Source organism: Zonotrichia albicollis, chromosome 19 (assembly GCF_047830755.1).
Source record: "Zonotrichia albicollis isolate bZonAlb1 chromosome 19, bZonAlb1.hap1, whole genome shotgun sequence".
Classification (NCBI taxonomy): domain Eukaryota; kingdom Metazoa; phylum Chordata; class Aves; order Passeriformes; family Passerellidae; genus Zonotrichia; species Zonotrichia albicollis.
The window spans coordinates 4,431,906-4,459,854 of record NC_133837.1 but is presented as its reverse complement, the minus strand read 5'-3'; the positions used below and the strand labels follow the sequence as shown (position 1 = coordinate 4,459,854).

General features: G+C 55.7%; 1 protein-coding gene across 3 annotated transcripts; it reads left to right on the top strand.

Annotated features, from left to right (window-relative positions):
* Nucleotides 1-1,659: 1,659 nt before the first annotated feature.
* UNC13D (unc-13 homolog D) lies at nucleotides 1,660-27,317 on the top strand. Of its 3 annotated transcripts, XM_074555119.1 has the most exons (33): nucleotides 6,009-6,199; nucleotides 7,967-8,006; nucleotides 8,723-8,755; nucleotides 10,322-10,429; nucleotides 11,334-11,393; nucleotides 12,008-12,074; nucleotides 12,154-12,331; nucleotides 12,459-12,503; nucleotides 12,851-12,919; nucleotides 13,097-13,166; nucleotides 13,557-13,661; nucleotides 13,935-14,027; nucleotides 14,619-14,722; nucleotides 14,916-15,033; nucleotides 16,223-16,347; nucleotides 16,604-16,694; nucleotides 16,967-17,023; nucleotides 17,110-17,207; nucleotides 17,427-17,478; nucleotides 17,762-17,892; nucleotides 18,142-18,262; nucleotides 18,822-18,962; nucleotides 19,123-19,221; nucleotides 19,818-20,024; nucleotides 20,196-20,264; nucleotides 20,633-20,712; nucleotides 20,926-21,031; nucleotides 21,106-21,177; nucleotides 21,302-21,385; nucleotides 21,606-21,726; nucleotides 22,300-22,423; nucleotides 23,258-23,463; nucleotides 23,546-27,317. In XM_074555119.1, exons 3-33 carry the CDS (start codon nucleotides 8,723-8,725, stop codon nucleotides 23,647-23,649), a joined length of 3,138 nt encoding a protein of 1,045 aa, XP_074411220.1. In that variant the 5' UTR covers nucleotides 6,009-6,199; nucleotides 7,967-8,006; the 3' UTR covers nucleotides 23,650-27,317. The 3 variants fall into 3 exon arrangements, with proteins under 3 accessions (XP_074411219.1, XP_074411218.1, XP_074411220.1); XM_074555118.1 differs by lacking the exons at nucleotides 6,009-6,199; nucleotides 7,967-8,006 and adding an exon at nucleotides 1,660-1,770; XM_074555117.1 differs by lacking the exon at nucleotides 7,967-8,006 and having other exon boundaries at nucleotides 5,993-6,199.
* Nucleotides 27,318-27,949: the final 632 nt, after the last annotated feature.

Sequence of the window (27,949 nt, the reverse complement as noted above, 5' to 3'; positions counted from 1 at the left end):
CATGGGGGAGAATGCTCTGTGCTGGAGCTGGTCAGTAATTTGGTGTCTGTGCTCCAGAATAGCCTGGGGGGTTAATGGGCACCATGGGAGCATGGAGGTACCTGGGGGTCTTGGTTGGAAAAGAGAGATGTCTGCTAAGGAAGGCAGGATCCTCCCTTGAAATGGAAAATGTAAACCCCTTCCCTCTGAATTATTATAATTTTGAATTTAAGGGGCTCTCAGGCAAAGATATGGGAATAGGAATAACAGTTCTGTACTAGGGAAATTAAAAATACAAATGCAATAGCACAAAAAAGAAACCAAACCACTGCCAGAGTCAGAACAGTCCCTGCCCCCTGTGTGTCAGGGGGTGTCCCAGCCCCATCCAGGGGGGCTCAGCCCTCCTGCAGTGCCAGCTGTGGCTCTGCTGCAGCAGGGATCCTGCACAAGGGGGGAGTTTTCCTCTGCAGCTCCAGGGCTGCTGCAGATGGGCCTGGGCTCCCTCTGGCCATGCAGGGCAGCAGAAAGCTGCTCCTCTGGCAATGCAGGGGGCAAAGGCTGCTGTGCTGTGCCAGGCTCAGGTTGGATCCAGGTAGGAATGCTTGGCTCCTCCCCTGGGCGGAGCATCTCCCCATGGGATGCTGGGATTGGATCAGCCCTGCAGGGACACTCAGTGGCCATGGACAGCAGAGATCACCTGGAGGGAGGGTTGGCTGTGGAGAGATAAAGGAAAAACTGCCCAAGGACAGCAGAGAACTGCCCCAGCTCTGACAGATGGGGACAGAACACACATCCACTAATGTACTTCTGCCTAAGACACTGGGTGTCAGCCCCGGGTTCTTCCACCTGCACAAGGATCCTCCTGGCCCCTCCTCAGCTCAGGCACATGCTGTGGGTCCTGCTGCTCTCAGCTCAGCCCCCAAATTGTCTTTGAACCAGCAAATAAACCAGCAAATAAATTGCCTTTGAAATGTGTCCCCCATTCTCTGTCCCTGCAGTGAGGGGATAGTAAATCCAGTGTCTGAAATGGAATTATCTCACTGGGAGAGGGAAGTGGAGGACAGCACATGACTGTGATGGTGAAAACATTTTAAAGTGGTCACAAGGTGCTGTGAGGCAAATGAGGGACATCCAGGTCTACACATGAATTCTGTGCCTTCCTCAGAGTCATCATCGCATGTCCCTGCTGGCAGCTCTTGTGCCAAACCTCTGCTCCTGCACAGGCAAGGGGAACAGAGCTTCACAACTGCCCTGTCCTCTGTGGGTGGCTGGAAGTCCCCTTGGCTCTTCCCGGAGGGATGGAGTTTGCCCTGACATCCTTCTAAGATGTCCCAAACGAGGTGGGATATCTGTGTGCTCCCCCCTTCCTTCCCAGGTGCCACCAGATTTTGTGAGGTGCCCCCCAAGTGCTGAGGAGAGCCTGTGGCAGGGGAGATGTGGGGTCAGGGCCCCCCAGGAAAGAGGGAGGGGGGACTGACATCCCTCCTGGCTATGGGATCGTGGCCCCGCAGCACTCAGAGGGTCCCAGGGCTTTATCTCACCTGGGCAGCCCCAAAGAGGGCAAACAGAGATGTCTCTCATTGTGAAACACCTTCCCTTCCTCTCCCTGCCTGCTGCTGCTTCTCCCCTTTGCCAAGGCCTGGCAGGCACCCCTGGGTTCTGCAGAGTCATCGGAGCCGTGCTTAAAGGAGAAGTGAGGGAGGGACATGTTGAAATCAGTTTTTTGACTATTTGCCCATTTCCATCCGAGAGATAAGAGTGAGGCCAGGCTGCGGCTTCAGGATCAAGAAGGTAGGAGATAAACCACTGTTAGTGCTGGTGGAGGGCTCTTTCCTGGCAGGTTTTCCTTTGAGGGGATGACAATTCCCTGTAAATAAGGTGATGATGTTGTTCTTTGGAGATCTGTTTTCTCAGCAGCACCTATAGCCCCATTCACAAGTGAGCTGTGGACTTATTTATATTGGGGACAGGTATAAAGGGTCTGCCTTTAGGATGACTTGTTTTTAAAAATGATTTGTTTTTAAAAGGAATGTAAGGCTTCCCATTGTGCATATCTATGTTGGTTATTTAGGGAGGCAGACTGACAGCATGGCAAGCAGGGGCTGTTTTGGGAAATGCCATCTCCCTCCCTTTGGAAAGTCCTGCCTTGGATGTCTGGGATGTTTTGCTAATTGCCTGCCAGCGTGGGGAATGGAGTTTATCAGGATTGTCTCTACTAACCAGAAATCCTCACTCGTTCTGGAGCTGCTTTTAGGGCTTCTCTCATTGTTTCCTGGACAAGGAGTAACTGGAGGGGAAAATACTGGAGCTCTGGGGTTTTTGTCACTGGTATTTTGTGGAACAGGTGGCTGCTGGTAAAACGCAGGGAGAAAAGGATATTTGCTGCTTTGGAGAGCTGATCCCCAGACAGCTCTGCCCTGGCTCCCACAGAGGTGATCCCTGCACAGAGTCGTGCCCAGGGACCCTGCTGGCTCTGCTGGGAGCTCTGTGCTCCCACCCTGCTGGGCTGTGCCTGAGCATTTCCAGTGGTCATTGCAGCCCAGTGCAGTGCCCAGCTGGGGAAAGGGCTTTCAAACAGACACTTCCACACTGCAGCTGAACTTTTGCTTTCTAAAGCCTGCACAACCCCAGCCCAGCCACCAGCTCCTGGCTGGAGGGTCACTGCCTGATGTTTTGCAATAGTTATGGCTGGATTTTACTTCTCCAGTGCTACAAGGAGGAGAGAAGTGGATTTGAGGATTGATTAACTCTTTCAGCTGTTCTCTCTGTTCTTTCTGTGCTGGTTGAGGCAAGAGACATCCTGACTGCTGTTATTTTTTGTTGGCAAGGAACAGTGAAAGATGTGAGCAGCTCAAGGATGCTGAGTCCATGTCCTGCCTTTACCTCTGGGGTTGCTGTTTGCTGGGCCAGATTTTGCTTTTGCAATCAAAGCTAAAAGCAAAGATGACAGCAACGGTTTCCAAAGGCCACTCTGCACTTTTCTCTAGCTCCCACTAACAACATTTTACAAGGGAGCAGAGACCTGATGTCCCAGATCAATAAACTGCATTTGTGTGTGTCACGGGACAGGCATCAGCTTCTCCACCACATCCCCCCCATCAGTGAGGCAGGAGATGCTTTGGAGCTTTGCCCAAGGTGAGCCAATGGAAAAAGGTTGGATAAAGCCAAGGCTGGGCTGGCAGGGCTGGGTGAGCACCTCTGAGCATCTCTGACAGCAGAGGGAAGGGGCATCCTCAGCATGTGGGGGTGAGGAGGTGGCTCCAGTGCCAAGCTGGGGAGGGCACAAGAAGGGGTTCTGAAGCCCAGTTCCTTGGGACACCCAATTTCTGGGGACAGTTACCAGACCCTCCTGACAGGGGAGAGAGCAGAAGTGGAACAAGCAGCTTTTTTCAGACCTCAGGGGACAAGGCGGAAAAATCTCAGGAGTGCATTTCAGCTTTTGGGTGTCTCACTGTAGCTCTGGATTTTTATTCTGTAAATCACCTTGGCATCCCCCTGCTCCTGGAAATTCTGTGTTTTTATGCTGTGCAGCCCCTCTTGGCCCCTGTCCTGTACTGGCTGACCTGGATAAAGAAAATCTGCCCCCCACATCAACCCCCTGCCTCTGCTCTCAGCCCTCTCTCCATCTCCTGGTCCCACAATTTCAGGGAATCCCTTTTGCCATTAAGCTGCTCTTACAGGGCTCCAGGGCAAAGGGAGGTTGTGTCTCTCTCAAAGCAATTAAAAGAGTGCAACCTGCCTCAATTAGAGGAGTGGATGAGTGCAAGGCTGGGAGGGACTGGCTGCCTGCCCTCATGCTCTGCCAGCATCCTCCTGCAGCCCTGCTTGAGCCAGCTCTGTGCTGTGGGGCTCTGTGCTGGTTCACGCTGAGTCCTTCTCTGCTGCTGAGGACACAAACTTTCCAGTGCAGTTTCCATGGCCATGGTTTCCTGTTTGGGTTCAGCACAAACCCCTGAGTGCCTGCACAGTGCCACTGATCCCAGTGTGGAGCCACTGCCATCTGCGTTGCATCTGAAACATCTTTTATTTTTACGGCTTTTGGGCCAGAAAGGTGTGGGGAACACAAACCCCCCCCCCCCCTTGGGGAGTCCCTGCCCTGCTGCACAGGGCCTGTGGCTCCTCAGCAGCCCCAGCAGTGCCACCAAACCCAGCAGTGCCACCAAACCCAGCAGTGACACTGAGCAGGGCCTGACGTCCTTGTCCTTCCCCAGGCTCTGGGTCTGCCCGTGAGCAGCAAAGGCTTGTGCAGCTCAACAGCTCCTCCAAAGCCCAGGAGCTGTTCCTGTAGACACAACACACCCAGGAGCACGCTGGCTCTGCCCCTGGCCATCTCCTGGTGCCCAGCCAAGCCTTCCCCCACCCAGTTTGTTATCAGTGAGAGCATCCTGATAAGGATCTGCCAGGGGAGGGCAACTGCCTGGCAAGCTGCAGTCTGATAAAGTGTTTACAAGAATGAAAGCTGAGATAAGGAACAAGATTTCCACTTCATTTCTTTCTGCTTTTTTCTCAGTAAGCAGCTCTTTCTGGACAGCCCGTTTGGGAAAAGGTCACAGGCCCTTTCTGAGTGCTGTTCTTGGCTCTCCACTGCGTCTGTTCTCAGCCCAACCTTGTGCAACTCTCCTGAGTGTTGCAAGGGCTTCTCACCCTGCAGCTTTTGCATGGGGTTTCAAATCCCCCTTCCCCTGGGGCTGAAGACACCCAGGGCTTCCTGCCAGGCCCCTGCCTCTGCTCTCAGGGCATGAACGATCCCAAAATCAGAGCCCAGACCCTTCGTGCTGCCTTCAATAATCCTCTCCATCACCCCCTTCCCCTCTGGGCTTTTTTCTCAGGACTGTTTCTCTCCACTTGTATTGAATGCTGCGAGGGCCCCCATGAAGGAGGAATGATGAGGAGGACTCCATCTTATCAGAAGGCTAATTAATTATCTTATTATACTATAGTATTCTATACATCTAAAACTGAACCTGCCAAGCACTCAACCCTGCACAGAATCTTGTCACTGTCAGTGACAATCCTGACACACACAAACACACCTGGCCCTGACAGGCCAAGGAAACAAAACACCATCACTGTGGGTAAACAATCTCCATGTTGCATTCTGCTTTGGCACAAACACAGCACAGCAAATGATAAGAATTGTGTTTTCTTTCTCTGATGTTCAGAGAATGCGAAACCCAGAAATATTCTTGGGAAGAATTGTGCCTTGCTTTTCTCTTTGAGGAGAAATGTGGGGCTACACACTTGCTCCCAGTTCCTTGCTCATAAGTGATAGCAGGGACCTTCCTTTTGTCCCCATGCTATGTGTGTTCCACAGTCCCCACGGTGCTGGGGAGCAGGGCTGGGGGTGCTGGTGTTAGGAAAATTAATCCACAAACACCAGAGGTTTATGTCCAAAAAGGAGACAGAGTCCTTTTACTTTATTTGAATAAAGGGAGAGGCCATGGGGCATTCCCCTGGGGTCTCTCAAATTTTTGGAGGACGCAGCCTCCTTTTTATCCCAGTTTCCTTTCTCGCTTTCCCCATTGGCTGAGGTACTTGAGAGGTTCAGACTTCCTGATACTGAAGATTTTCCTCTAATTTACAACCCTCCCTTTTAGTTTTTAATTCTTACAGAATTTAGGGATTTTTCTTCCCCATTGTTTCTTTTCTCTCTCAATGTCTAATATCATTTATCAGCAAACCTGCAGTTTATTTGTAAAAGCAAATATCATTTTCCATTCATCAATCAGTGGAATCCTTGCCATTGTTCCTTTTACCTTCCAGAGCTGGTGTTATCTCCCAGCAGACCCACAGCTGGTTTGTAAAGACAAATCTGCTGTTGCTCTCACTGGGGAGCAGGGCTGGGGATGCTGAGGAGCAGGGGTGGGGAGCAGGGCCAGGAGATGATGGGGAACAGGGCCAGGAGATGATGGGGAGCAGGGTTGGGGAGCAGGGTCGAGAAATGATGGGGAGCAAGGCCAGAAGGTTCTGGGGAGCAGGGCTGGGAGGTGCTGAGGATCAGGGCCAGGGGGGGCGCCTGCGTCGCGGGGAGCTCAGCGAGGAGCCCCGAGCTCGTTTCCGCTCAGTTAAAATGGCCACGCTCTGATAAGGGCTGTGGTTTCCTCCCGTGAGCAGCGAGCTGCAGGCACAGCTGCAGCCCTGCCCCACGCTCAGCCTGCCCCAGATGGATCCTGCAGGCCAGAGCCCCCCGGGGACCCTCCCCGGGGAGGAGAGCCCCGAGGTAGGAGAATTGGAGCTCAGGGGGTGACAGGGAGGTGTTTGGGGTGCATTGGAGCTCAGGGGGTCACGGGGAGGTGTTTGGGGTGCATTGGAGCTCAGGGATGATGGGGAGGTGTTTGAGGGGAATTGGAGCTCAGAGGATCACGGGGAGGTGTTTGGGGTGCATTGGAGCTCAGGGGGGGATGATGGGGAGCTGTTTGGGGTGCATTGGAGCTCAGGGGGTCACAGGGAGGTGTTTGGGGGGTGATGGCAGCAGGCAGGTCAGGGTGGCTGTGCCCAGGGGACTTGGGGACAACGCTGGGTGCTGAGGCTGTAAAAGGGGAATGGAGGAAAAGAGGGGGGAAAGGAACAAGGCCTGGGTGTGACAGAGAGAGGGGGGGTCCCTACCTGGGTAAATGGGCACCCCAGAGTGAGTACGGGGTCAGCTGCAGCTCTGAGCCCCCACTGAGGGTCCCTGTGAGCCCCTCTGGGCTCTGTGCTGCCACAGCTGCCCCCACGCCCTGCTCCAGGCCATCTCAAAGTGACCAGCTCCCTCTGGGCCCCGTGTCTGTGTGTCTGTCCTGGGGAAATGGGAGCCAGAGCTCTGCCCGGTGCTGCTGGGAGCAAAGGGCACAATGCCCCATGCTGGGCTCCTGGGGCTGTCTGTCTGTCCTGGGGCTGTCTGTCTCTCCTGCGGCTGTCTGTCCTGGGATGGTCTGTCCCGGGGTTGTCTGTCTGTCCTGGGGCTGTCTGTCTCTTCTGCGGCTGTCTGTCCTGGGGCTGTCTGTCCGTCCTGGGGCTGTCTGTCTGTCCTGGGGCTGTCTGTCCTGGGGCTGTCTGTCCATCCTGGGGCTGTCTGTCTGTCCAGGGACTGTCTGTCCTGGGGCTGTCTGTCTGTCCAGGGACTGTCTGTCTGTCCAGGGACTGTCTGTCCCGGGTCTGTCTGTCTGTCCAGGGACTGTCTGTCCCGGGGCTGTCTGTCCGTCCCGGGTCTGTCTGTCCGTCCCGGGGCTGTCCCCTCCCAGGGACTTGTCCCCCCTCCTGAGCACCCCCGTCCCTGCTGCCTCCCCTCTGCTGCAGCTGCTGGGCTGGCTCATGCTGGGGGCTGTATCCAGACCTGGGTTTGAACAACACCCCTGGATTTGAGCTGGGCTCTTGGCACGAGGATTAGCAGCACTAAACACGTCCTGGTGGCTCAGCTCAGCTTTAGCTTAGCCAGTCCCGTGTGCACATGGGATCCAGCTGCCACTGTGTCCAGGCAGAATGGAACAGCAGGAGCTGCCCCAAAAGCAGCAGGGATTCCTCCCCCTGCCCTCCTGGGCTACCCCACTGCTGGGTGAGGAACAGATGCTTGTGTTTTGCTGATAATAAATAACAGCAGCAGAGAAATAAAGTGCTTTTTCTGTCCCCTCTGTGCTTGTGAGCTCGCAATGGGGCAGCACTGACTGAGGGGATCTGAAAGGTTTGGGATGGGGCCGTGCCCCCGTGCCCTGGCACAGGCAGGACAGTGCCAGCAGCAGCAGAAGGTGCATGGAACCAGGCTGGCACCTCCTGAGTGCAACAGGGCCCTTGCACAGGGGGCTGCTGGGGCACCAGAGCCCCAGCAGGCAGCAGAGGGTACAAGGAGGGATGTGGAGGCAGGTGGGAGAGAAGCAGCTCAAGGGTTAAACTCGCCAGGGCTGGAAGGGTTGAATTCAGTCCAGATGGCCGGGGGATTATGCCAGCCCTAGATTTGCCATAAGCAAATGTTAATGTTCAAGCTCAGAGGTGGTTTATTTTTTTCTGTTAGGGGTTTCTAAGGTCACTTTGGGGCCTGGGCTGACCCAGAGGTAGGATTTGTCCGTCCATCCATCCATCCATCCATCCATCCATCACCTCCATCCTGGCACAAGCCCTGCAGACCATGCTCTGCAAACCCCCCTCGGCCCAGAAAAGCCCAAACTCATTTTAAAGTCTTCTGTTGCATTTTTTGGTGTGACCCCCTTGTACTCCCAGAGGCTCCAGTGCCAGGACCAGTAACAGATGGCACAGGGACTCCAGTTCCCTTCCTCTGGCACTGTCACCACTCAGATTTAATTCCTGTTTGGACAGTCAGAGCTGTCCTGGGCATCCTTCACGTGGGGGATGAGCAGTGCTCCTTTGCAGCTGTCAGAGATTTGGAGCAGTGCCCCAAATCCTGGTGCCTTTTGGCATCTCCTTGCCCAGCCTGGAGCTCCTCACCGTGCTCTGTCCCTCAGCTCTCTGCCCTCCAGCCTGGTGCTGCTGGAGTGAGTGGTTCTGGGGGTGACAGGTGCCTGCTTGGGGGTCACCCCAAGCTGCTGTTCGCACCCTCACAGCCCCCTCCTCAATTCATGAGACTTGGGGGTGAAGCCCCCCGTGCTGCCCTGCTGGTGGGTGATGGGGGACATTGTCCCTCAGCCATGGGGTGTCACAGCATCCTTTGGGTGATGCCACCCCACCCTGGCTGCCCTGCCCTGTCCGGCCACGACTTCCTCCTCAAACCATGCCCTTGATGGGAAACCTCTCTGCTCCTTTCTCTCCCCAGATGGATCTGTCCCACCGCTTCTCCAAGGAGGAGGTACGAGGGTGTGGCCCCACCGTGGTGGCCCTTGGTGGCCCTGGAGGGGGTGGCAGGGCCTGGCATGGAGCTTGGGGAGGAAATCCTGCTGCTCCTGGGGTTTGCATGGAATCCTGCTGCTCCTGGGAATGCATGGAATTCCTGCTGCTCCTGAGGGATACATGGAAATCCTGCTGCTTCTGGGCTTTGCATGGAAATCCTGCTGCTCCTGGGAATGCATGGAAATCCTGATGCTTCTGGGAATGCATGGAAATCCTGCTGCTCCTGGGTTTGCATGGAAATCCTGCTGCTCCTGGGGTTTTTATGGAAATCCTGCTGCTCCTTGGAATGCATGGAAATCCTGATGCTTCTGGGAATGCATGGAAATCCTGCTGCTCCTGGGAATGCATGGAAATCCTGCTGCTCCTTGGGTTTTTATGGAAAACCTGCTGCTCCGGGGAATGCATGGAAAACCTGCTGCTCCTGAGGATGCATGGAAATCCTGCTGCTTCTGGGGTTTTTATGGAAATCCTGCTGCTCCTGGGAATGCATGGAAATCCTGCTGCTCCTGGGGTTTGCATGGAAATCCTGCTGCTCCTAGGAGTGCATGGAAATCCTGCTGCTCCTGGGGTTTGCATGGAAATCCTGCTGCTCCTGGGTTTGCATGGAAATCCTGCTGCTCCTGGGGTTTGCATGGAAATCCTGCTGCTCCTGAGGATGCATGGAAATCCTGCTGATTCTGGGAATGTATGGAAATCCTGCTGCTCCTGGGTTTGCATGGAAAACCTGCTGCTCCTGGGGTTTGCATGGAAATTTTGCTGCTCCTGGGGAATGCATGGAAATCCTGCTGCTCCTGGGTTTGCATGGAAAACCTGCTGCTCCTGGGGTTTGCATGGAAATTTTGCTGCTCCTGGGGAATGCATGGAAATCCTGCTGCTCCTGGAGATGCATGGAAATCCTGCTGCTTCTGGGAATGTATGGAAATCCTGCTGCTCCTGGGTTTGCATGGAAATCCTGCTGCTTCCTGGGTTTGCATGGAAATCCTGCTGCTCCTGGGAATGCATGGAAATCCTGCTGCTTCTGGGGTTTGCATGGAAATCCTGCTGCTCCTGGGAATGCATGGAAATCCTGCTGCTCCTGGGGAATGCATGGAAATCCTGCTGCTCCTGGGGAATGCATGGAAATCCTGCTGCTCCTGGGGATGCATGGAAATCCTGCTGCTCCTGGGTTTGCATGGAAATCCTGCTGCTCCTGGGGTTTGCATGGAAATCCTGCTGCTCCTGGGTTTTTATGGAAATCCTGCTGCTTCTGGGAATGCATGGGAATCCTGCTGCTCCTGGGATTTGCATGGAAATCCTGCTGCTCCTGGGTTTGCATGGAAATCCTGCTGCTCCTGGGAATGTATGGAAATCCTGCTGCTCCTGGGGATGCATGGAAATCCTGATGCTTCTGGGAATGCATGGAAATCCTGCTGCTCCTGGGGTTTTTATGGAAATCCTGCTGCTCCTGGGTTTGCATGGAAATGCTGCTGCTCCTGGGGCATCTCTGCTGGCTGTCCCCATGGGAGGTGTCACCCTGTCCCCACAGCTGGCCCTGCTCTACGAGGAGGTTCTCTACACCATCCGGCACCGCCTGGGCAAGCCCGAGCAGCAGCACGTCGGGGACTCCCAGGAGCTCTACTCCTACGTGCAGAAGGTGCAGCCCCTTCCTGACAGGCTCCCCAAAACCTGTCCCCTGCCATGCCCACCCTCCCAGCTGCAGGGGTGGTAGGGGTCTGTTATGCCCCAAGCTCCCTCATGAGTGTTTAAAGGGATTTGATTTACGCTGGAGATCACAACGTTCTCAGGAGGCTGAATAACAAACTTCTGCTTGCAAACTTGAGAATGTTAATGTACAACCCTCAACATGAGAATATATACAACCCTCAAACTTGAGAATATTAATGTACAACCCTCCCTTTTCATTTCTAATTCTTACAGAATTTAGGGCGTTTTCTTCCCCATTGTTTCTTTCATCTCTCAATGTCTAATTTCGTTTATCAACAAACCTGAAGTTTATTTGTAAAAGCAAATATCTTTTTTCGTTCACTGATCAGTGGAATCCTTCCCACTGTTTCTTTTATCTCCCAGTGCTGGTTTTATCCACCAGCAGACCTAGGTTGGGCTTTGAGTTAGGTTGGGCTTTCCATGTGCCAGGATGTGGAAGTGCCCCATCCCACCTTGCAGAACTTGCCCTGACCCCCACCAGACACAATTTCTCTCTGGTTGTTTGGAGCCAATAATCATGAGGGTCACTCAGAGGGAGCTTTTAGCAAGCACCATGAGAGATGTGGCAGCAGCATGCAGCTGGAGGGCTGGGAGCATCCTGTGGCTGGGAAATATTAGCCCTGGGGAGAAGTGTTTATCTTAGGCTGGGGATGGTGGGAAGAAGGCTCTCCCTCAAGAGCTTTCAGCTGCTCCCCAGCCTTCCTGCTGGACTCAGCCACTCTCCTCTCCCCTTGGGCTGCTGCTGGCTCCCAGGGAGCAGAGGGAAGCCCCTGGCTGCTGTCCAGCCCCTGTTAACAGGGCAGCATCCATCACCAGCCCCAATATCCACACAGGCTTTTGGCATGGACGCAGAGGAGCACGCAGTCATCATGCAGCAGGTCATGGAGCTGGAGGTACAGTGTCCCCAGGGTGCAGCTGGGGGGCTGCAGTGCCCCTGAGCCCCTGGGGTGGGGATTTGGGGTGCCCTGGGGTTGTCACTGCTTGGGTGGGAGCTGATGGCAGGGTCCTGCTCCAGCCCCATCCTTCCATGCAGGGTTGATCCTTCCTCTCAGGGTTGGTGACCCCCGTCACAGGGCTTGCAAGGGTTGCAGGATGAAGAGAGAGGCAAGAATGTTGACCTCATGTTCAGAAGGCTTGATTTATTACTTTGTGATATATATATTACATTATAACTATACTAAAAAGAATAGAGAGAAAGTTCTCAGAAGCCAGCTAAGCTAAGAATAGAAAAGGAATCAATAACAAAGGTCTGTGTCCCGGCAGAAAGCGAGAGCCAGCTCTGCTGTGAGTGGTCAGTAAATCCAAACAGCCACAGGAGACCAATCCCAGATGCACCTGTTGCATTCCACAGCAGCAGATAACCATTGTTTACATTTTTTCCTGAAGCTTCTCAGCTTCAGCAGGAAAAATTCTAACGAAAGGTTTTTAATTAAAAGATGTCTCCTGTCTCATGTCTGCTTGTAATGACAGCCCCCTCACATTAATGTCTGTTTATTCATTTTTCCAGAGCCCCATTTACTGCCTGAAAGCCACTGTGAAGGAAGCCAAGGGAATTTTGGGTAAAGATGTCAGTGGTAAGTGGAGGGGGGGTGTCCTGTGGGAAGAGGGGCAGCTGCTGCTGCCGAGGGAATGCCCAGAGCTCTGTCCCTGCAGGGCTCAGTGACCCATACTGCCTGCTGGGCATCGACACCAGGAGCCAGGAGCCAGCCCACCCCGACCACAAGAAGAGGATGAAGGCTGTGGTCAAAGACCTCATCCCTGAGGACCAAATCCATCGCACCCAAGTCATAAACCAGACCCTCAGCCCAGTGTGGAACGAGACCTTCATCCTGTAATCCACCCCCACCCCTTGGCTCTGCTCTCTGGGGGATGCAGGGCATGGCCAGGGCTCTTGGCTGGGGATGGGGGCTCACCATTCCCGTGTTACTGGAATAACAGCATCCCCTGGTGCCTTGCAGGGAGTTTAAAGATGTGGAGACAGCCAGCTTCCACCTGGACATGTGGTGAGTGACAGCATCCCCGTAAGCCCAGGACCTGCCCGAGGGGTGCTGCCTCCTGGCATTCAATCTAGGGCTTTTTTAAAGGCTCCAAAGCCAGCTGAGCACCCCTTTCCCATCACTCTCCGAGGAGCAATGCTCAGTGCAGGATGTGACCTGTGCCAGCAGGAAAAGCCAGGCTGGCTGTGCCCAGGCAGGGCTGCTCCTAAACCCTGCTTTAATTTATGGAGACCCACGTGCTTGCAGATTTGGGCTGGGTTTGGGGGTGGCCTCAACGCTGACACGTCCCTGCTCCTGTGCTTTCCCTCTCTACCGTCACTGCAATTCCCTGCTCTGTTTTTCCATCCTCGCAGGGACTCGGACGTGGTGGAGTCGATGCGGCACAAACTGGGGGAGCTCACGGACCTGCACGGCCTCAAGAGGTTGGTGCTGGTGTGGCCCCAGGGCTGCTGAGGAAAGAGGGGTGGAAAATGCTTCTTTGCCTGCTGGGTTTTATAAATCACCCTTGGAAGGAGGGAGAGGGGCAGCAGGTCTGTGTCGCACGGCCGGGGCACTGCTGCAGGCACCTTCCCACCCCCTCGGCTCTTTGTGCCTTCCAGGATCTTTAAAGATGCTCGCAAAGACAAAGGGCAGGACGATTTCCTGGGGAACGTGGTGGTTCGCCTGAAGGTGAGCCCTGCCTGCCTCCCCTCCCCCGAGGGACTGCCCAGGACTTTCCCCGGGGAAACCTCCCGGGGTCCGGGCAGGATCCACACGGGATCCTGGCAGGATCCACACAGAATCCACACAGGATCCACACAGGATCCCGGCAGGATCCACACAGGATCCTGGCAGGATCCCAGCCCTGTGGCAGCGCCCTGTGGCACATCCAGGATCCCGTCTCAGAGCCACAGGCTCTCCCTGGGCCGCAGTCATTCCAACACCCTCAGTCACTGCACATCCTGTGTTTTAAATCCAATGCTGAATCTTCCTGCCCCATGAACGCTTCTGGTCTCTGAACGAGATCCTTCTCCTGAGAAGGCTGCCCAGGGCTAACCCCTTGTCCCTCTGTGCCTGCAGGACCTGCACTGCTGGGATGACCAGTGGTACCAGCTGGAGCCACGGACAGAGACCTATCCCGAGCGGGGACACTGTCACCTGCAGTTCCTGCTGACACACAAGAAGGTGGGATGGGATGTGGAAAGGTCCTTCCCACTGCCTTGGCAGGATGGGACAGCTGCCTGTCCCCTGGGCTTGTCTGGGGGCCACAGGTGCCAGCACAGGGTGTGCAGGTGCTGGGCCCTGCCCTGAGCTCAGTGCCAGCACCAGGACCCTGCTCCTGGTGCACCCACAGCCCTTGGCTCTCCAGCCCTGCCTTTTGGGCCCTGTGTCCCCACTGTGGCAGTGTCCCTGCATGTCCAGGCAGCTGATGGTTGTCTCTGCCTTGTGTCATTGCAGAGGGCCACCACGAGCAGCCGGACACAGCCGAGCTACACCGTGCACCGCCACCTCCTGCAGCAGCTGGTGTCCCACGAGATCCTGCAGCACCAGGTACCAGCAGGGCTGCCACCAGCAGCTGAAGCAGCTGGGCTGGGGAGGCCTTCCTTTGCAGCCCACACCCCAACTCACTGTGTGGTGGGAATGAGGGTCAGGAGGATGCCTGGCACATTGCTGGGGCTACCAGTCCTGCAAATGATGGTGTTCACAGGGGTCTGAGGAAGAGGGAACAGACAAGGATCCTACTCCATGTTTCAGAAGGCTTGATTTATTATTTTATTATGTATTATATTAAAACGGTACTAAAAGAATAGAAGAAAAGGTTTCATCAGAAGGCTGGCTAAGCTAAGAATGGAAAGGAATGATCACAAAGGTTTGTGGCTCAGAGAACCCGAGTCAGCTGGGCTGTGATTGGCCATTAATTACAAACAACCACATGAGACCAATCCCAGATGCACCTGTTGCATTCCACAGCAGCAGATAACCATTGTTTACATTTTGTTCCTGAGGCCTCTCATCTTCTCAGGAGAAAAAATCCTAAGGAAAGGATTTGTCATAAAATATGTCTGTGACACCCCCCATGGTGCCCGTCCTCCTCATCCTGTTTTGCTCCAGGACACATTCCTCCCCCTTCCCCTCCTGCAGGCTGGCAGCACCTCCTGGGACGGGGAGCTGAGCAGCCACGCCAGCACCGTGCTGTACCTGCACGCCACACAGAAGGACCTCTCTGACTTCCACCAGGACATGGCGTGAGTACCCCACACCCAGGGCACCCCAGGGCAGCACCTGGGGCCTTGCTGGGACCCTCTCCCCACAGCTGCTCTGTCCCCTGAGCTCAGGTGTTGCTCCCTGGGTGCCCCCTGTGCCCCCAGCTGTGACTGTGGCTGGCTCCTGGGTGTCCCCCAGCCTTGGGAGCTCAGCCCAGCCCTCCCTCCTCCCCAGGCAGTGGCTGGCCTACAGCAAACTCTACCAGAGCCTGGAGTTCAACAGCAGCTGCCTGCTCCACCAGATCACCAGCATCGAGTACCGCTGGGTGCAGGAGCGCCTGAGGCCAGAGCAGGTGAGGGCAGGGATCAGGGAGATGAGGCACCAACCCTTCCTCTCCTGCCAGGAACCCCTAAAGGAACCCAGGCACCCAACCCTGAGCCTCTCCTGCCAGGAACCCCTAAAGGCACCCCAGTATCCAACCCTGAGCCTCTCCTGCCAGGAACCCCTAAAACTGCCCCAGGCACCCAATCCTGAGCCTCCCCTCCCAGGAACCCCTAAAGGAGCCCAGGCCCCCAGCTCTGAGCCTCTCCTGCCAGGAACCCCTAAAGGAACCCAGGCACCCAACCCTGAGCCTCTCCTGCCAGGAACCCCTAAAAGTGCCCCAGGCACCCAACCCTGAGCCTCTCCTCCCAGGAACCCCTAAAACTGCCCCAGGCACCCAACCCTGAGCCTCTTCTGCCAGGAACCCCTAAAGGAGCCCAGGTACCCAACCCTGAGCCTCTCCTCCCAGGAACCCCTAAAACTGCCCCAGGCCCCCAATCCTGAGCCTTCCCTCCCAGGAACCCCTAAAGGAGCCCAGGCACCCAGCCCTGAGCCTCTCCTGCCAGGAACCCCTAAAAGTGCCCCAGGCACCCAACCCTGAGCCTCTTCTGCCAGGAACCCCTAAAGGAGCCCAGGCACCCAGCTCTGAGCCTCTCCTGCCAGGAATCCCTAAGGGCACCCCAGGACCCAACCCTGAGCCTCTCCTCCCAGGAACCCCTAAACCTGAGCCTCTCCTGCCAGGAACCCCTAAAAGCACCCCAGGCACCCAACCCTGAGCCTCCCCTCCCAGAGCCCCTGGGGCAGGAGGCTGTGGGGTACAGGGGTGCCAGGCTGTCTGGAGGGCATTTCCCAGTGTTTTGTGTCCCTCTCTGTGGGCAGCCCCTTACCCTTTGCACTGACATCCCTCTCCCCCATCCCTGCCATCAGGTCAATCACAACAAAACTTAAATATGACCCAATTTCTGCTGCTCCCAGCCTGTTTTCCCAGAGCATCCCTGCACCCTGCTGAGACACTGCATTTTCCATGCATAGCAATGAGGTTTAAGCACAAAGCTCAGTTCAGTCCCTCCAGGGAGAAGCTACCAGAGACATCAGGGATTTGTTTCCCATCCCTGGAGGAGGCTGGGAAGGAATGGGAGCAGCAGCTCCCTCCTCTGTGCTCCTGCCAGCATCTGCCTGTGACTGAGGAGGACCGTGCATGTTTCCTTTCTTGTCCCCAGAAGGCAGAGCTGGCCGAGTCCTTCCAGTCCCTGCTGACCTACGGGGTCTCCCTCATCCGTAGGTTCCGCATCATTTTCCCCCTCTCTGTCCCGAGGTCCACGGAGAGGCTCCAGTCGCTGCTGCGGTGAGTCTGTCACTGCTGCCAGCTGCACGTGGGGTCCTGTGGCTCAGGACAAACCCCTGAGTTTGGCAAAACTCAGTGTGAGCCCTTTCTCCCCTGTCGAGGCTGCTGTGACACTTGTCCTGTGCCTTCCCTCATCCTGGGCTCCCTGTGGGGACGTTGCTGGGAGGGGAAGGCTCTTTGGGCAGGGTCTGTGAGGGGAGAGGTGCTTGTTTCTGATGGCAGGGGCTGGGCTTCACTCCAGGCTCTCACTTTGCAGGGTCCTTGTCCAGATGTGCAAAACCAAAGCTTTCCATGAGCTGTGCACACCCAGCCCTGACCTGCCCCAGATGGTCTCCACAGCTCTGAAGGTACTGGGGTCTCACCCACCCCAACCCCTGCAGGGTGGGACCCTGTGGGTCTCCCTTTCCTTCCACCCCCTGCCCAATGCCCACACTTCAGCAAATCCACATGGATCACCATGGCATGGGAAATACCTGCCCCTTCAACCTGGTGGCCCCAGCCTGTGGTTCCCACAACAGGTTCTCCCCTCACCCAGGGGACAGGGAGAGTGAAGGGGGTGACAGAGCTGGCTTTGCTCCTCCTGCTTCCCTGCCATCCCACCAGGACTCCTCTCTTGCAGTCAGGCACCACAGAGTGGTTCCACATGCAGAAGCAGCACCTCAAGCCCATGGTGAAGGTCAGTTCCCATCTCTGTCCCTCCAACATAATAAAGTCACCTCAGAATGTCTGAGCATCCAAAACAAGCTTTTCTTCCCTTTGCAGAGCATAGAGGAGAATAGCAAAGCCTTGTCCATGCTCCTCCTGGAGGTGATAGAAGATCTCAAGCAGTGCCAAAAGATCTGGAATAAATTGTTCAGCACGTAGGTTTCAGTGCTTGATCTCACCCCCATCCACCTTCCCTGGGCTCAAGAGTGGCAGGGCCCTTTGGTGCCTCATTCCTTGGCCCTTGGGCTCCCCAGGTGGGATCTTTGGTCCCACCTCTGCCCCTTAGGGCTGTGCTGGCCTCACCCAGGACATGGCCTTCCAGGGTTTGCTGGCCTGGGACTGGCAGGCTCCTGAATCCACTTTCTCTCTTGCAGCAACCTGAAGTTGAATATCTTCTCCATTGCCTACCTGGAGCTGGAGAGCCTGGTGAGCAAGCCTGGGCTGCTCTGCCCTCAGGAGACTAAAGTCTAAAGCCAGGCTGAGGTTCTTGGCCACCTTTCAGGTGGCAACTCCTTGTTGCAAGCTTGGAAAGGGAGCAAGAGAAACTCCCCCCGTGTGCCCATAGAGTGACTATGGGGACTGTTTGACCCAACAAATCTCCTGAAATGCCACCCAAAGGGAAGAGGAGTGCCCTGAGCTGACCCTCACTCCTGAAGGAGCCTTCCTGGCCGGGCCTCACTGTGTCCCCCCTGGCCTTGCTCCCATCCAGGTGGCAGAGCATGTCCAGGAGCAGCTGCACAAGGTGGACAGCAGCATGTCCAGGCCCACGGCCGAGAGCCTCTTTGATCTCTACAGGAAACTGCAGGAGCTCTATCAGATGAAGGACTCCCTCCCAAGCAGGTATCCAGCCTCAGAGGGGAGAGGTGCCAGAGGGAGGGATCCAGCAGTCAGCTGAGAGGATCTCCAGATCCTTCATCACTAACTGCACAGCAGGCAGAGCAGGCTGTTGGTGCCTGGTGTCAATGGGAGCATCACCAGAGGGTTTGGGGCTGATCCCTGGCTGGGGTTGGTGTGAGAGCAGGAGGGGTGACAGTCCTGTGCCACTGCTGTGTGGTTGGAGAACCTCCACAGGGATGCCTTCCTCCACAGGGATGGACCTCTGGCTCTGAGCAACTTCCACCAGTGGTTTGAGGAAGCGTTGCCCCTGTGGCTGCAGAAGGCCTACACCACCACGCTGGAGAGGGCCCAGAGAGCCATCCAGATGGACCAGGTAATGTGGGGAGGAGAAATCGCCCTCCTCCCTTTGGGGACACTGCAGCTGCCCTCCATGCCCTGCTGCTGGGCCTGGCTCACAGCACTGCCACCACCACAGGTGCCTCTGGCAGCCCAGGAGCAGCCTGCTTCCTCTGCCAAATAACAAAGTACATGGTCCCCTGGGCCAGCTGATCCCACCCAGCCTGGCCCCACACCATGTCCCTGTGTCCCTTCCCTCACTGCTCCCTGGCAGCCCTTGGACCCTTGGATCTGCATTTGGACCCTGCTGTGAGAATCCCCTTTGCTTCCAGCCTCTCTGGAGAGGGGAGGGAAGACAGCCATGGCTGCTCCTAGTGGGGTCCAGCAGCACTGGGGGGTGTATGGAGGGAAGCAGGGTGCTGCTTGTGCTGCTCCATCCATCCTCATCTCCTCCACTCTCCAAAGTGGTTGTGGGATGATATATTGGGGTATAAGGAGCTGATGATGGGCTAGAGAGCCTTAAAGTGAAGGAGCAGCTCTGCTCTCTGGGATGGCATCTCCCTTTTCAAGCTGTGTGTGCCTTCTCTGCCTCTCAGCTGAAGCCTTTCGGGTACCACAAGCACAGCACATCCACTGTTGACCTGTCCACCTGCTACGCCCAGATTGTGACAACCTGGCAGCAGCTCAACTGGCCAGACCCTGAGAAAGCCTTCATGATCATGGTCAACCTCCTGGAGGTTTGTGCAGCTGGGCACCAGCACCTGGAGTTTCCTCCTCCTCCTCTTGGGGATGTGTCTCCTTGAAGGAGCCAGTACTCCCAGTGATGGGATTCTCTGAGCCCACAGTGATCCTCCTGTTGCCTATTTCACTCCTGCTGGTTTCCTCTCTGCCCTGCAGGACATGTGCAAGATCTCCCTGATGTACTGCAAGCTCATCAAGGAGAGGGCTGAGGCTCTGTCCCTGAGTGAGCAGAACGAGGGCGAGGGGGCCAACAAGGTTGGTATTGGAACCTGTCCTGGTTGCTCCAGGAAGGGCAGGATTTGGCCCTGGTGTCTGGACAAAGAGGGAGCTGAGCTGCTGAGAACCCAGCTGACATCCCCAGTTTGGGTTCCACAGTTGGCCATCAAAAGCCATAATCCTGGAAAATCAGGAAGGAAATGATGTGAGCAGGGGGAGCAGGATGGGGATGGGGACACAGGTGAGGATGAAAATGAGAATGGAGATGGTGACGGAGATGAGACTAGGGATGAGGATGGAGATGGGAATGGGGATGTGGGATGGAAATGGGATTAATGATGGAGATTGCCTTGGGAATGGGGATGGGGGATGGGAATAACGATGGAGATTGCCTCAGGGATGGGGATGTGGGATGGGAATAACGATGGAGATTGCCTTGGGGATGGGGATGTGGGATGGGAATGGGAATAACGATGGAGATTGCCTTGGGGATGGGGATGTGGAATGGGAATAACGATGGAGATTGCCTCAGGGATGGGGATGTGGGATGGCAATAATGATGGAGATTGTCTCAGGGATGGGGATGTGGGATGCTCCAGGGGATGTGGACCCTGAAGCAGACCTACCTCCCCCAGCTCTGCATCGTGGTGAACAACATCGAGCAGCTGCGGCTGCAGATGCTGAAGCTGCCGTCCCAGCTGGCCTGGGCCCAGCTGGAGCAGCGCACCAGGGGCATCATCGAGCCCCAGCAGATCCAGAACGCTCTGCACAACCAGCTCGACAGCACCGTGGCCTGCCTGGACCACGAGGTCCGGGACGTGGTGCAAGCCCTGGCTACCAAGGTGACCACCTGCCACTGATTCCCCCTTGGTCCTCACCTGGCCTAGGGCAGTTTCACCCAAGGTGTCCTGAAGCCCATAATGCTCCTGGGATGGAGACAAGGTGGAGCTGGGCATGGGGAGGCTGCTGTAGAGGACAAAGTCCAAGTCTCCTCCTGCGTTTCTCCTTGGCAGCTGGAAAAGGGCATTGCCAGACACATCCAGGAGCTCTCATCTTCCAGTGACACCCAGAAGCCTGAGGATGTAAGTATCTGGTCCAGCCCCTCCTGGACCATCATTTTGGGCAGCCATGGATAGCCTTTGCTTGCTTGGTGGGTGCCTCTGTCTCTGTCCATCCCTGCTCTCTGGGGCACAGGATACACCAGTGATGGAGCCCAGAGCTCCACAGCCTTTGCTTGATGCCCGTGCCAGTGGCAGAACCACACCAGGCACAGCCTGCCTGTGTGGGAAGGAGCCTCTCTGGGATCCTCCCTGGCCTTCTGTGCTCTGCTGGATACCCCACCCTGCCCTCCCCAGTGCCCTGTCCTCTCACTGCAATCGATCCTCCCTGGCCTGCTGTGCCCTGTTGGATGCCCCCCTGCCCTCCCCAATGCCCTCTCTTCTCTCTGCAGTCCATCATCCCACTCATGAAGTTCCTGGAGTCGGAGCTGCAGTACCTCAATGAGCATCTGGTCCAGGAGAACTTCAAAAGGTGACAAGGGCACTTGGGATGCGCTGTGGCAGAGGCCACCAGAGTCACCATCCCTGACAGCATCTCCTCAGCTCCATGGGACTTGGTGCCATCCCACTTCAGGGCTGGCAGGATGAGGCCCTTCCTTCTGGGGCTTGGCAGAGCCCTTTAGCTGAAGGCCATCCCTGCAGCCCAGCCTCTGGATCCTGCTCACAGCCTCCCTCTCCCCTGCAGCCTCCTCACTCTCCTGTGGCACCACACCCTGTCCGTGCTCTCAGCAGCTCGGGGGCCGCAGGTGCCCTCGGTCCAGCACTGCCAGAGGCTATTCTGTGCCCTGAAGGTACCAAGGGGAGGTGGGGGGTCCCTGCCAAGGACAGGGGTTTGGTTGGTGGCTGACAGCATCCTTGTCCCCAGAGCCTGGAGCGGTGCTTCCACGCCGAGGGCTGCGGGCTGCCGCTGGAGACCCTCCACAGTGCAACATTCAGGGTATGGAGATGGGGATGGGGGGGGTCCCTGTGTGTTCCTGTGGGAGGAAGGGATGCCAGGGAGGACATCCCCAGGCTGTGGACCTGTCCATGTGCTTGACCATCACCTCTGCCCCTCCCCACAGACGCTGGAGGCTCACCTGGCTCTCTGCTCCACCAGCAGCCGCAAACTCATCCAGAAATACTTCAGCAATAGGATCCAGCAGCAGGTAGGACTCCAGATGCTGCTCCCAGCCCCTTCCCAAGTCCTACCCTTGCTCACAGGCCCTGCCTGTGGAAATGGGGAATTTCCCCACCACCCTCCCAGTCCTGGGGCTGTTTTGCCACAGCGTTGAGCAGGAGAGGGCTCAATGCATCCCAGAGGATTCCCCAAAATTCCTGTGACGGGGATGAAGGACAGCATCCTTATTGTTGTGCCCAACTGCCCAGCTGGACACGAGCTCAGAGAAGTACGGGGCCGTGACCATCAAAGCTCTGTACCGGCCTTCAGAGCAGAAACTCCACGTGGAAGTGCTCAATGCCACCAACCTCATCCCGCTGGACTCCAACGGTGGGTGTGGGTGAGCAGGGCAGCCCCAGGGCCCCTGTCCTTGGTCCCCAGGGTCCCTGGTATGCTCCAGTCAGGAGAGATGCTGGCAATGCTTGGACTCTGTCTTGATTTGCTTTTTTATCCGAAGAGGTGGATTTGGGGGAAAAGGGGGGTTATAGCGCTGGTTCTGGTTGGTTCAGTGGGATGTGGCAGGCAGGACCATGCAGGACAAAGTGCCCACGTCTCACTGTTTGTGGCACAAGCCAGCAGCCAGGGCAGGCAGCTTTTCTTCATCATGCAAAGCAGTCGCAGATAAAAAAATACTCCGGGGTGAGCAGCGACCTTCTCCGGGTCCGGCTGTCGTTCGGGGAGCTCTCCAGGAGAGGTCACTGCTCCTGCAGCCAGCCCGGCCGGTCGCTGTGCGGGCAGGCTCGGGGATGCTCCCGCACCCTCCGGGAGCCCGGGCTGGGCTGGGGGTCGGGGTGAGGCTGCCCTGAGCCCCCCGCACAACCCCCAGTGTGTCCAAGCCCCCCGGCTGGGTTCATGCCTGGGCAGAGGGGCCAGCGGAGGGGTCTGATGTCTGCACCCCACCAGGCTCCAGCGACCCCTTCGTGCAGCTCACCCTGGAGCCCCGGCACGAGTTCCCCGAGGTGGTGGCTCGGACCACCCAGTGCAAGAGGAACGAGCTGCACCCGCTCTTCGACGAGGCCTTCGACTTGTACGTAGGGGCTGACACCCACCGGGCCCCCGTCCCCACAGCCCCTCAGGAGAAGTAGCCCCCTCAGGCTCCGCTCAGGGAGCCTCTGCCATGGGGCTGCTGCTCCAGGAGCTGCCGTGTGCAGGGGGGCCCCCACACAGCGAGGAGGGCGCGGGGCTGTGCTGAGGCCCTGAGGGGTTGGGTCACTGTGGGGCTGTGCTGGGCCCTGAGGGGTTTGTTTGGGTCACTGTGGGGCTGTGCTGGGGCCCTAGGCTCTGAGGGGTTTGGGTCAGTGTGGGGCTGTGATGGGGCCCTGAGGGGTTTGGGTCACTGTGGGGCTGTGCTGGGCCCTGAGGGGTTGAGTCACTGTGGGGCTGTGCTGGGCCCTGAGGGGTTTGGGTCACTGTGGGGCTGTGCTGGGGCCCTGAGGGGTTTGTTTGGGTCACTGTGGGGCTGTGCTGGGGCCCTGAGGGTTTGGGTCACTGTGGGGCTGTGCTGGGCTTTGAGGGGTTTGGGTCACTGTGAGGCTGTGCTGGGGTCCTGAGGGGTTTGTTTGGGTCAGTGCTGGCCCCTGGGCCCTGAGGGGTTGGGTCACTGTGGGGCTGTGCTGGGGCCCTGAGGGTTTGGGTCACTGTGGGGCTGTGCTGGGGCCCTGAGGGGTTTGTTTGGGTCAGTGCTGGCCCCTGGGCCCTGAGGGGTTGGGTCACTGTGGGGCTGTGCTGGGGCCCTGGGCTCAGAGGGTTTTGGGTCACTGTGGGGCTGTGGCTGCCCGTGGAGCACAGAAGGGCCCGAGGGCATGGGATGGGATGTGATGGGATGTGATGGGCTGATCCTCTGCCTCCCACGGCCCTGCAGCTTGATCCCCCCCGAGAAGTGCCGGCAGGAAGGGGCCTGTCTGCTGCTCACCGTGTTTGACTACGACGTGCTGGGCTCCAACGACCTGGAGGGCGAAGCCTTCTTCCCCCTGTGCCGCCTGCCCGGCCTCGACACGGAGGAGGACGAGGCTGACATGGGACGGGTGCCCCAGACCCGGCTGCCCCTCACGCACCCCAAGCCCTCGGGTACGTGGTGCCACAGCCCCTGCAGAGCGGGGAGGGGGCTGTGGGGAGCATCTCCCACCATCACTGCCCTCTCCTCTGGCAGATGAGATCCTGCAGCTGCTGGCGTCCAGGAAAAGGGACAAAGAAGCTCAAGCCTTCGTCAAGCTCCGCAAGCAACGAGCCAAGCAGTCCAAGGAGACAGAGTGAAGGAGGGGCAGGAAGATGGCCCTGAAAGGGGAACTTTGGTGGTGTTGGAGCCAGAAGCATCTGCAGGGAGTGTGGGGACAGAGGGGTCCCTGTGCCTGCCCAGCACAGCTCCCAGCACCCAGCTCACTCCAACCTTGGGCTGCAATGCTCCATGAGCCAGGGAGGGTGGGCAGGTGCATTGGAGGGGATTTCTTTGCCTGCCTGCCTGGACTAGTAACACTACACGAGGGATGTGGAAGTGTGGCTGTCCCTGTCCGTCCCTCTGGAGTTTGTCACTGCCAGTGCTGCATCTCCTGGCTGTGTCCCCAGCCCTCCTGTCTGCAACACGACTGATTCAGACTGGGGACAGCCATGGCCAAACCGGCCTTCAGTTTTGGTTTTTCTTTAAATTTTTACATTTCTTTTTCCCCTCATTCTCTTGTGGATAAGCCTCTTATTTTAAATGAGAAGCCACAAAGCTGGTGCGTGGGCTGTGTGCTTTGGGGCAGCAGCACAGTGGGGTGGGACAAGGCATTTGAGATCTGGTGGGAGCTACTGAATTTCTCCTTTTTTAAAATGTGTATGGCTCTTGTGTCTCTTTGGTTTTTTTTTTCAATTTTACCACCAATTTCACTGACCTCCCAGAAGCCTGGGATCTTGCTGGCAATAAAGAGCATCTCAGCCCTGGCAGCCAAACCAGGAGGCATTTTGGGCAGCTGACAGCCCAGGCATGGGGTGCAGGTCCCTGGCATCACTCCCAGCCTGTGCCAGGGACCTGGGTCCCTCTGCAAGTGGTGGGAAACTCTGCAGGGTGCATCCATGTGGGGTGACCCAGTATGATACTAAAAATGCCAGACGAGGCAGGTGGTTTTAACAATTTGTTGGGTTTTTTGGAGCTTGTTTTCCCTGCAATTATTACTAATTATACACCTGGAGCTCCCTCTACCCCCACCCCCTGCATGAAGGTGGCCGTGTTGGAGCTGCAGCAGGTCCCTGGGAGCTGCCAGGCACAGGGAATTAAAAGCATCCCCCTCCCGTCCCGAGTGCCTGAGCACCAGCTGCTCCCTGGTGGGCAGAGCAGCCTCTGGGTCAGCTCAGGTCAAATCCTGGATGTGGGGGTGGGAAAAGGAAAAAGCTCCTTTGCTATCTGTGTGACAGAGCCCACAGCAGGAGGGATTAAGGCACTGCGGGCTCTCAAGGAAGCCATTTGCTGGCTTAGGTTTTAGTGCAGAGAAATAATATTCCAGAGCTGGGGCTGGTATTGTGGGGATGCTGTCTGGGGTGTCATTCAGATGGGTCCAGCACCCATCTGGGGCTGGCACCTGCTGGCAGCCACCTCATGCTTTATTATGAGGTTTACTCCACGAGGCTGGACGTTTGAATATGGTCTGAACTAATTTTTGGCTATTTTTAAAAAATCCCACCTTGCCCTGGGCTGCCAGCAGCCAGGTGTGTCCCAGGGAGCAGGTGGCACAGGCTGACCTCTCTTCTGAGGTTGTTTGCACAACAAGCTATTAACTATTCAAGGTGTTTTAGCTGAATTTTTGCTCAGCTACAGGCAGTGGTGTGGCTCTTCTCCCACCCCAAAAGAAATCCCATCTTTTAGAGAAAGACTAATAAACCTTAATCAGTCAGAGCACAACTAACCCCATGGAGCAGGAGAACAGCCCAAACATTAAAAAATAAAGCTTGAAGCACACAAAACCAGCTCCTAGCAAATGCAAGCATGACAAAGAGGAAGAAATCTCCATCATCAACCTCCTAATCCTGGTGAAGAACCTCACACAGGCAGATGGCCAGAACACAAGAGGGAAGGGGCTGGCACTTAGATCTACTGATTTTATTGTGCTACCAATAATCTGCAATACAAATGGGCCCATTCAGATTATTGTTGTGGTTGGACTAATGGGAAGTGGTTGATGCATCTTTGAAGCATTAATTAGACCAAATTAATTAACAGGTAATTCTTGGATCCACAGGCCAGGTGTGTTCTTCTGGGTGCCAAAACACAAAACACTGCATCCACTGTGCAGGCACAGCTCACCTCTGCACAGCCTGGCTCTTCCAGGACATAAATCCATGTCCAGACCAAAAATGTGGGTGAGAAATGTTTGGATTTGCCACTTCCAAAGAGGTCTCTGCCCCACCTTAACCACACTGCATTGATGTTCCCTCTCTTTCACCACACCTCCACCAGGAAAGTGAATTTCAACACCCTGAAAAGGGAAGGGAGCTCAGAGAGAAATTATTCTTGGTTGTGTGAAAATTGGCCCTGGATCTGTTGTTCTGAGGGCTCCAAATCCCAGATTTCTCCACCCTCCCAGGGCCCAGAGCAGAGCCCAGGGCTGCACATCCACCCGGGCACACACACACACGCACACACCGCTTCAGTTTGTATTTTTTTTTCTTAGCAAAAAAATAAAAATTTATTGTCGTCTAAAAAAAAAAAAAAATCCATCCTGCCCTTGGAAACTGTGACACAGATTGAGTTCTTTCCAGCCCCACATGCAAATTCACTCTGCCAAGAAAAGAGTCTAAACCAGGTTTCCGACAGCCAAAACACATATTTACAGAGTACGAGAGAACGACAGCTGAAATCACAGTTCTATACATGGAATCAACAACACGTTTTACACCACTGATCACCATTCTGCCAACTTCTACACGGACTAGGGGCGCCTCTGCCCAGTGCCCTTCCTCCTGGGGAAAGCAGGGAAGGGACTGGGCAAGAATTGCCACCAGAAATACTGCAGTGTGTATTATTATTATTTTTTTAAAATGTATACTGTATTTATTTTGTTTTAACATTGGAAGCTACAGAGTGGGGAAGCCCCAGAAATCTCTCCAATGCAGTCACTACTTTGCAGGAATACTTCACCTTTAAAATACTAGGTTTTACATCAGTAACATCTATTTTGCTGTTGGCCATCACTCCAAGGATTATAATAACTCTGGAGGAAAACACTGGTAATATTCTTCCTTCTCAGATAGGGGAAAAGGAGGAAGAGAGGAGGTTCAGAGGCTGGGGGAACAGCAAGGGGTGACTGAGTCCATTCAGTGTTAAGGGCTTCCTCCCAGGGTAAGGAATTCTCTTCATTGTCTCAGCTGCACAAGCCTTGCCAGTGGCTCAGGTTCAGCTTCAGAGATGTACAAAAGTGTAAAACCCTTCAGCAGGGATCAGCTGCAGGGACCCCCAGGGGTGGGATCGGCTTTAGGAAATGTGCTCCAGCTCTGAGACCTTTCCTGGGTCCCTCCTGTGCCACTGCAGGCACGTGGCTACGGCACCTAAGGCCAGAGAGGAGCTCCAAGTGGTCCTGGCAGCCTAAAATCCTTCACCTCCTGCCTCTCACCTACAGCTCTGACCCTGCTTGTTGCTCTGGATCTACCCAGGCTAGTGTTGTCCCAAGCCAGCTGCTTCTAGGTTGGTTTTCCATAATAATGTAAAAGTTTATTGACCTTTAGGATGCTGTGGTTTCACAACACAGCCACAACTCCTTCCCCCGGCTCTCAACTCAGAAGTGTCCGACCTGCCCAATTAATCACCAAGGTCAGCTCTTCTGAAGCTCCCAAAAATTTGGGGAGGAAAATGTCATTATCCACTCAGGAGTCTGTGTGAGGAGGCAGGAGCCAGCCATGGTCAGGGCTGTTCAGCTGGGCTGCTCCCCAAGGAACCCTGTGGACCCCACTTTTGTTGTGAAGCCCCCTCAGCTCTGCTGTGTTACTGTGTGTCCTGGAAAGGGAGTTCCTGCTTCAGAAGGAAGCCTGACAGTACGTGACAGGGGCTGCACTTATTAGCACCAGGTTTATTTCAGCTCTTTTTACACCATACAAAAGCTGATCACAGACTCTAAAGCCTCAACTGCAGTGCTGTGATTATGGTTTGTCCTTCCTGCACGGAGCAGGCAGCAACAACTGCTGGAGTGGGTCAGGAATGCTGCTCCTTCCCCCTGCTCCCACCTCATTTGGTTCGGAAATTGTCTTTAAATGGCCCACCAGAACATTCTAAAAATATGCAAAGATGAAGTTCTCTTTTCCATCTGATGCTTAAGAAAATAAATTCACATTTCAATATTCCTCTCCTGTTTTTTTAAAGCAGCAAACAAATTGATAGAAACCTAAATTTAGGAAGTGTTTCTTCAAGAACCAGAGAAAAGTGAGAAAGTCTATGTGCTTGTGCAAAGAGAGTGCTGAGAGAGGATGGGGTGGGGGCAAGGGAAGGGTCTAGTGCTAATTCCTTCAGGCTGCTCTGCCATGAGTGCAGTGTGGCAATGGAAAGTTCAAATTTAAGGGCCACAAAACAGGTGAAATTCTGAATTCTTTG